Below are 8,648 nucleotides of genomic sequence, written 5' to 3'. Positions count from 1 at the left end.
GAGGGGAAACTCTGGCCCCTGTGGAAAGGGATCCAGGAGCCCGTCCCCAGGGCCGCCGGGTCTGACCCACCACTGAGGCCGCGTGGTGAGGACGGGTCCCAGGAGTGAGTGACGGGGCCTGTGTCTCACGGCCTGTCTGCCTCCCACTGCAGAGCCCAGCTACCCCAAACCCAGCATCTCCCTGAGCCCCAGCTGGGGGGTCTCCCTGGGGGCAGCCGTGACCGTCCGGTGTCGGGGGCAGCACCAGGGTGTGTGGTTTGTGCTGAATAAAGAGGGACGTCATTTCCCACCTGTGGATTCGGACGGGTTTGAGGCTGAGTTTTCCAGTAGCAACGTTAACCGGGAGCACGGCGGGAGCTACAGCTGCTCCTATCACAGCAAATCGGAGCCGTTCAACGTGTCGTACCCCAGTGACCCCGTGGAGCTGGTGGTGAGAGGTGAGGGGCCCGGCTCGGCGTCCCCGTTCCCAGCCCCACCCCCAGCCAGACCCTCACGGGGGCTCGGTGCCAATGGGACACTCAGAGCCAGGCTCTGCCCTGAGCCCTGACCCTGCAAAGGGGACGCCCAGCTGTGGAGCAGGGACGGAGTCACTGGGGGATTCCCTAGCCAGGGGGAGCAGCAGCCCCTGGAGACTCAGGGCAGGGAGGCTACTTTAACGCTGCCCCTTGTGCGTAGGAACCGAGAGTCACTATTTAATCCCGTGATCCCCCCCCCCCCACACACACACTCTCTTCTCTTCTGCAGCTGGAGTCAGGGGCTGGGTGGGTGCCTGGGTCTGGCTCTCACAGCCTGTCTCCTGTGCGCAGATCCCGGCTTACCCAGACCCTCCATCTCTCTGAGCCCCACTGGGGTCACCGCCCCAGGGGCAGACGTCACCATCCGGTGTCAGGGGCAGCGCCGGGACGTGAGGTTCTTCCTGCACAAGGCTGGAGACCTGAACCCGCAGCGACACATGGACCCTGCTGGGGCCGGGGCCGAGTTCCGCATCCCCAGCGTGGGCCGGCAGCACGGAGGGAGCTACAGCTGCAGCTACCAGCCCTGGTCAGAGCCCTTCATCTCCTCGCAGCCCAGCGACAGCGTGCAGCTGGTGGTAGCAGGTGAGGGGCCCGGCTCAGCCAGGGGCGGCTCTAGAAATCCGGCTGCCCCAAGCAGCGCGGAGCGCTGCGCCGCCCTTCCCCAGTCCCGCGGCGGGTCCCCTCTTCCCGCGGCTCCGGCTTCCTGGGGAGGGCGGCATTTGGCTCCGGTGGAGCTCGCCCGGCATGCCTGCGGCAGGTCCACGGAGCCCGGGACAGCGGACCTGCCGCAGTCATGCCTGCGGGAGCTCAGCGAGCAGCGGGAAGACGGGACCCGCCGCAGTCATGCCTGCGGCAGGTCCGCTCGTCCCGGGCTCCGGTGGACCTGCCGCAGGCATGCCGGCGGGAGCTCCACCGGAGCCAAATGACGCCCTCCCCAGGATGCCGCCCCAAGCGGGCGCTTGGCCCGCTGGTGCCTAGAGCCGCCCCTGGGCTCAGCGTCCCTGCTCCCAGCCTCCACCCCCAGCCGCACCCTCAGAAGTTCGGCACCTGACGGGATGCTCAGAGCCAGGCTCTGCCCAGAGCCCTAGGACTGGCCTGGCCAGGGAGCAGGGACATTGTCACTGGGGGGTTCCCCAGCCAAGGGGGTGCAGCAGCTCCTGGAGGTTCAGGGCTGGGGGAGGGGGGATCCCTGCTCCCAGGGGGACCTGCAGAGCAGGGGGGCCTTTCCCAGGCAACACATCACTTACAGGGTGATGGACGGAGCTGAAGGTTTTAAACCTCAGTGTATAGTAAAGACTTGCACAGTCCCCTACAAGTCGGTGGTGGTGCTGTGCACAGAACCCAGGAGTCCTGGGCCCCATCCCCCCTGCTCTTCCCACTAGACCCCATTCCCCTCCTAGAGCCGTGGAGAGAACCCAGGAGTCCTGGCTCCCAGCCCTCCCAGCAGAGAAGCCAGGGAGTGAATGGCCTCTGGAGACTGGCCTGGCCTGGCACCCGCCGGGGAGCAGAGCTCTGGGCTCCAGGGGCTGGGTTTGCTCCGTGTCTCATGCTGTGAGCCCAGGGCTGAGGGGAAACTCTGGCCCCTGTGGAAAGGGATCCAGGAGCCCATCCCCAGGGCCGCCGGGTCTGACCCACCACTGAGGCCGCGTGGTGAGGATGGGCCCCAGGAGTGAGTGACGGGGCCTGTGTCTCACGGCCTGTCTGCTTCCCACTGCAGAGCTCAGCTACCCCAAACCCAGCATCTCCCTGAGCCCCAGCGGGGGGGTCTCCCTGGGGGCAGCCATGACTGTCCGGTGTCGGGGGCAGCACCGGGGCATGCGGTTCGTGCTGAATAAAGAGGGACGTCATTTCCCACCTGTGGATTCGGACGGGTTTGAGGCCGAGTTTTCCAGTAGCAACGTTCATCGGGATCTTGGCGGGAGCTACAGCTGCTCCTATCACAGCAGATTGGAGCCATTCACTGTGTCATATCCCAGCGACCCCATGGAGCTGGTAGTGAGAGGTGAGGGGCCCGGCTCAGCGTCCCCGTTCCCAGCCCCACCCCCAGCCCAAACCTCATGGGGTCTTGGTGCCAATGGGACGCTCAGAGCCAGGCTCTGCCCTGAGCCCTGACCCCGCAGAGGGGACGCCTGGCTGGGGAGCAGGGACGGAGTCACTGGGGGGTTCCCCAGCCAGTGGGGAGCAGCAGCCCCTGGAGACTCAGGGCAGGGAGGCTACTTTAACGCTGCCCCTTGTGCGTAGGAACCGGGAGTTGCTATTTAATCCCGTGATCCCATCCCCTCTGTTCTCCAGGCCCCGCCCCAGGCAGTGTCCCGGCCGGGGCTGAATGAGGCAGGGGCTGCAGGAGAAGTGGTGGCTTGGTGGACACGGCGCTGGGCTGGGACTCCAGAGATCTGACCCAGCCCCTGGCGCGGCCACAGACTCCGTGTTATGGGAGCACATCGCGGTTTTCAAAAATGTCCTTCCTTGGCGGGGGCGCTCAATCTTGGGGATCTCAGGCCAAGATCCCACAAACCAAGATGCCCACAGATAGTTGAGACCTCTGCCAATACTGGCCTCAATAGCGCTGCATAAACACAGAGTGAAGAGACAGTCCCTGCCCCTGGGAGCTCACTAAGGAAAGTGAATTTGTGAATGCCTCAGTCTCCCCCCCGACCCCCTAGAATGGGGATAATGATGCCTCACTGCCTCCCGGGGGGCTCACTCCTTTCCTCTGTGGGTCTCAGACCCTGCCGTGCTGGGTGCCAGAGACCAGCCCGTGAGTCACTCTGTGCTGGGGGGACTGGACGCAGTGAATGAGGCAGGGGCCACACATGGCATATGAGGACCCCAAGAACAAGGCAGCCGAGGCCCCGTGTCTGTGGAGCTAGAAGCCCAGCTCACAGGGCCGGGATTCTGGGATCAGGGAGAGAATCTCTGCCAGGGGGCCCCTGGATCTGCCCGAGCCTGGGAATCATAGAAGATGAGGGTGGAGATTCCACCACCTCCCTAGGGAACCCAGTCCAGTGCTTCACCATCCTCCTAGTGAAATAGTGTTTCCTAATATCCAACCTAGACCTCCCCCATTGCAACTTGAGACCATTGCTCCTTGTTCTGCCATCTGCCCCTACTGAGAACAGCCGAGCTCCATCCTCTCTGGAACCCCCCTTCAGGGAGTTGAAGGCTGCTATCAACCTCCGCCCCCTACACACACACACACACACACACACACACACATTGTTCTCTTCTGCAGCTGGAGTCAGGGGCTGGGTGGGTGCCTGGGTCTGGCTCTCACAGCCTGTCTCCTGTGCGCAGATCCCAGCTTACCCAGACCCTCCATCTCTCTGAGCCCCACCGGGGTCACCGCCCCAGGGGCAAACGTCACCATCCGGTGTCAGGGGCAGCGCCGGGACGTGAGGTTCTTCCTGCACAAGGCTGGAGACCTGAACCTGCAGCGACACATGGACCCTGCTGGGGCCGGGGCTGAGTTCCACATCCCCAGCGTGGGCCGGCAGCACGGAGGGAACTACAGCTGCAGCTACCGGCCCCAGTCAGAGCCCTTCGTCTCCTCGCCGCCCAGTGACCCTGTGCAGCTGGTGGTAGCAGGTGAGGGGCCCGGCTTGGTGTCCCTGCTCCCAGCCCCACACCCAGCCGCACCCTCAGAAGTTCGGCACCTGACGGGATGCTCAGAGCCAGGCTCTGCCCAGAGCCCTAGGACTCTCCTGGACAGGGAGCAGGGACAGTGTCGCTGGGGGGTTCCCCAGCCAAGGGGGAGCAGCAGCTCCTGGAGGTTCAGGGCTGGGGGAGGGGGGATCCCTGCCCCCGGGGGGAGCTGCAGAGTAGGGGCCTTTCCCAGGGGATGCTCCCCTGGCTGCCCCTGCCCTGGGGACGCACAGAGGAGTCAGGGCCCAGAGATTGCCGAGCCGGCACCGTCCCCAGCCACAACTCCCCCTCCCCGGGACTGACAGTGACGATCGATGCTGAGTCACGGGCTGAGGTGGATTCAGGTTTCCTGGGGCCCTGGGCCAGAGCAAAGGGGGATCCCTCCCCCCCCCTTCCACTTGCGTCCCTCTCCTGTTTCACCTCCTTGGCCTACGGCCCTGCCCCTTTCTGCCCCTTCCCGGAGCCCCACCCCATTTTCTCCCCCCACTGGAGCTCCACAACCCATTTGCTACTTTCTGCTCCCCCCACTGTGAGCCCCAGACCGGAGAAGCTCTGTCCCCCTGCCTCGGCCCCCGGGGGGCAGCAGGGAGTGAGTCTCCCAGCCCTGAGGCCACAGCAGGTAGCGAGAGTTCTCCCGTCCCGGGGCCGCACCAGAGGCATTCACTGCCTCCCCCCGCCCACTGCTTCGGCGGGAACCAGGGTCTGGGTGCTGGGTCTTCTCCGGGGCCCCAAACTGGGCCAGGCCCCTGAGACCAGTGGTCGATCCACCAGTGCTCACAGAGGGTGGGGGCGAACTCTGAGTTGGTGTTTCAGCCTCTCCCCCTGCCCCGACAGATGCTGGTTCTATTCCCGCAGAGGGAACCGACTCGGTCCAGCCTGGAGCGGCGCCGGCTCCCAGCCACCCGGGCAGCGTGGGGCCAGGTACCAGGGGGAATCTACTGAGTCACAGATTATGGGGCAGCTTCTCTCCAGTGGTTGGCTGGGGGAAGGAGGGAGGCTGTTCCTAGGGGCAGTGACTCCTCTCCACCAACAGATTTGGGAGGAGAGAGAAGCCTCCTGGTCCGACATGAACCCGCCAGAGCTTCCTGCGAAGTAGCCAGGAGCCGTCAGCCTGGGAGGCGGGATACCGGGCTAGATGGGCCCGTTGGATTGAGCCGGTGTGGCCATGAGGAAGGGGGTGAAATGCCTTAGAAATGACGGCCAGGCTGGCTCAGACAGCGCCCCCTAGCGCCGTGCTGGGGCAGTGGGGCCAGCCCTGACCGATGGGGAGAGCAACCCCTACGGAGCCCCCCTCCCCCTGCAGTCCAGTGCCTCTAGTGCTACAAATCCCCCAGATCTTGCTGGCTCTGACCCCACTTGATGCCCTGGGGACCGCAACACCCTCCCCATAGAATTTTCTGCTGCCTGCGCCCTGCGGTGTCCCAGCCCCTTGGGCGCCGCCTGGGGTGGGAAGGGCTCGTGGGGGGTGGAAACAGACCAGCTGCTCCCGGCACTCACGGCTGCTGCTGTTTCCCAGGCAGATCGGAATCGCCGGCACCTCTGGGGCTGACCAGCCCCATCATCGCTGGGGCGAGCGCAGCAGCCGCCGGCCTCCTCCTGCTTCTCCTCCTCGTGGCCTTCGTCCGCTTCAGAAAAACCCGAGTCAGTGAGTGCCCCGTCCAGCGAGGGAAGGGTTAAACCTGCCGCTAGGCAGGGCCGTTGGGGTCACGGCTGGGATGGGGGACTGTGCTGGGGAAGCCAAGGAGTGGGGTGGAGGCTCAGCAGGGGGCGCTGTTGCATGTGTAATCTCTGTACACACGCACCTGTCCCACCCCAGAGGTGGCCGCGTCTTAGGGCCAGCTGAGGGGTCCCCATATAACCAATCCCTCTGCCCCACCTGCACCATCTGGGGCCGCATCTCAGCACTGAGCAAGGGGTCCCTGTATAACGAGCTGTGGGCACCGGGCCTCTCAGGTGCCTGTGGTGCCGGGGGAACTGACCTATGGATCAGGTTCGTTATAACGAGTCACTAACGAGGGAGGATTGGGGACAGGAAAAGCCCCCTGAGTTAATCTGCCCCTCCCCCCGGTGCATGCTATGGTGTTGTGCTGCCCCCTGCAGGTCCGTCCCATCCCAGCAGGGATCCAGGCTCAGCACCAGCAGCAGAGGGGACCACCCCAGCCACCCCCATCCCTGCTGCCCTGTGGGGGGTGAGTGGCCGGGCGCTGGGACCGGGGCATCCTGATCGGCTCATGGGGGATTCTGGTTTGTGTCCCTCTGCAGGAAAACGAGACGCACCAAGTCCGAGCAGGTAGGAACCCGGCTCCTCCCCCCTCCCAATGGGCCTGCCGGGGTCACAGGGCTCCTGGGTTCTGTCCCCGGCTCTGGGGGAGGGAGTGGGGGTTGGGGGCCAGGACTCCTCAGAGATGATCTGGGCCTGCTGACAGTGGAGGGGCACAACCCCAGAACAGCTGGAGTCACCCCTGTCCCCCCTCTCGGAAAACAGTGACCCCCCCGTGCAGCTCCCAGCTGTTCCTCTGCTCCTGCCTCTGCTCCCTGCTCCACAGCTCAGCTGCTCCGCAGGGAGGGGCCTGGCTGCACCATGTGACTGAGCTGTGTGGGGGGGGGTCGTGTGACCCTGCTTCCCCCCCCACACACACACATGTGTCACCTCTGCCTGGGTTCTGTCCCCTGCTCTGGCAGGGGAGTGGGGTCTAGTGGGTGTGGTTGGGGGGTTAGGGAACAGGGTTCAATGTGAGGCAGGATTGGGGGCTCTCTGGGTGTGTTGGGGAATCTCTCTGCGGGTGGGGGGATATGACATTTACAAGGGGATTTTTTTCTCTTTTAGCACCATCCCCTTGGGGGTGTTGAAGGCCCCAGCTCAGGAAGACCCCATCTGTAAGTAATGCACGCAAGGGGGTACCATGGGGTGGGGAGGACACCTCGTGAGGGGCGGGGCTTGTGGGGGCTCCACCCATATGGGGCAGGGCCTGATTTACAGCTGCTGTAAATGGAGAAGGTCCCAGAAGTAGCCAGTGTCAGCTGAGCTTCCTGCCTCCTCCTGACCAGCTACCTGTGGGTCACCCTCCCCTCCCCCTCTAGTTCATAGTCTCCCTCTCTGTGCCCCCTATTCTCCCCCCCAGGCCTGGGGCTTTGCATGTCCCCCCCCATTCATTTCTCCATCAGACCTTCCCAGCCAGTGACCTGTGGGGAATCCCCATCCACTCCTGGCTCCCAGCCCCCCTGCTCTAACCACTAGACCCTACTCCCCTCCCAGAGCCAGGGTGACAACCCAGGCATCCTGCCTCCCAGCCCCCCTGCCCCGCCATAACCCCCTAGACTCTGCTGCCATCTCTGTGCCTCAGTTTTCCTCTCTGTAACACGGGGCTAATGACCCTGGCCCATGCTGTGGGGCGGGGGAGGGGTAGCTCTGCCGGGCACTAAGCCCCATGGCTGGACGGGGGGGTTGGAGCTGGGTGTGGGGTTCTGCCCTGGGCCGGCCGGGGGTGCAGCTCAGCGGGTGTCTCTGTTCTGCAGATGCCTCCATCGATGAATGGAAACAGCCACAGGCCCTGGTAAGTGTCCCTGTCTGCCCGCGGGCCCTGACCCCCAAGCCTGACCCACATGGGGCCCGCTCACCTTATCTGTCACACTCAGTATTTTGGGGTGGGGATGGGGTTGCAGGGGAGTGTGTGTGTGTCTGTGTCCCTGTCACCGCCTGCTGGAGGGGACAAGCCCTGCTCTGTGTGAATGTGTGTGGGGGCAGTTGGTGCACACACACACACACACACACACACACACCAGTGACTCTGTCCCCTCTTGTCCCCAGGAGCCCAGCCCTGGCACCAACAGACTCATCTACGCCGAGCTGGACCGCCAGGCACTGCAGGCCGAGCCGGGGGACCTGGTATCTGGTCTGAGCTGCTGCACATCGCAGGCCACAGAGCCTCACCCACCCACTCCTGTAGCAGACCCCAGCCTCTGGCTGAGTCACTGACAGCCTCAAATCATGGGTTAGAAACTTCAAGTTACAGAGAATCCACCACTGACACTAGTTTAAACCTGCCAGTGCCCCGCGTCCCAGGCTGCAGACAAAGGCGAACGCCCCCCCAGGGTCTCTGCCAATCTGACCTGGGGGGGAAATTCCTTCCTGACCCCAGATAGTGACCAGTTAGACCCTGAGCATGTGGGCAAGACCCACCAGCCAGACACCTGGGAACGGATTCTCTGATGTAACTCAGGGTAGGTCCATATTTACCGTCCGGGTCCACGCGGAGAGTTCGACTTCTCGGAGTTCAAACTATCGCGTCTGATCTAGACGCGATAGTTCGAACTCCAGAAGCGCTCCGGTCAACTCTGGAACTCCACCACTGCAAACGGCGGTGGCGGAGTCGACCTGGGAGCCGCGGAGTTCGGTCCCGCGTCGTCTGGACGGGTAAGTCAGTCGAACTAAGGTAGTTCGACTTCAGCTACGCTATTCGCGTAGCTGAAGTCGCGTACCTTAGTTCGATC

At 64.1% G+C, this 8,648-nt stretch overlaps 1 protein-coding gene across 1 annotated transcript; it reads left to right on the top strand.

Moving 5' to 3' along the window:
• Window positions 1–917: 917 nt before the first annotated feature.
• On the top strand, window positions 918–8,231 carry LOC120388335 (immunoglobulin superfamily member 1-like). The gene is made up of 7 exons (XM_039510110.1): window positions 918–1,097; window positions 2,233–2,517; window positions 5,674–5,802; window positions 6,420–6,447; window positions 6,985–7,034; window positions 7,674–7,711; window positions 7,966–8,231. The coding sequence occupies exons 1-7, from the start codon at window positions 953–955 to the stop codon at window positions 8,131–8,133; spliced, it is 843 nt and encodes a 280-aa protein (XP_039366044.1). The 5' UTR covers window positions 918–952; the 3' UTR covers window positions 8,134–8,231.
• The last annotated feature ends 417 nt before the right edge of the window (window positions 8,232–8,648 follow it).

Source organism: Mauremys reevesii, linkage group 22, assembly GCF_016161935.1.
Source record: "Mauremys reevesii isolate NIE-2019 linkage group 22, ASM1616193v1, whole genome shotgun sequence".
Classification (NCBI taxonomy): Eukaryota; Metazoa; Chordata; order Testudines; family Geoemydidae; genus Mauremys; species Mauremys reevesii.
The sequence above is the reverse complement of the archived record's forward strand: the minus strand, read 5'-3'. Positions and strand labels throughout refer to the sequence as shown.

Bases quoted from the DNA above. Each gene is read 5' to 3' on its own strand.
- LOC120388335 (XM_039510110.1), top strand. From the start codon at position 953: ATGGACCCTGCTGGGGCCGGGGCCGAGTTCCGCATCCCCAGCGTGGGC. The intron at 7,035-7,673 runs GTAAGTAATGCA...TCTGTTCTGCAG, and splicing joins AGCTCAGGAAGACCCCATCT to ATGCCTCCATCGATGAATGG. The intron at 7,712-7,965 runs GTAAGTGTCCCT...TCTTGTCCCCAG, and splicing joins GGAAACAGCCACAGGCCCTG to GAGCCCAGCCCTGGCACCAA.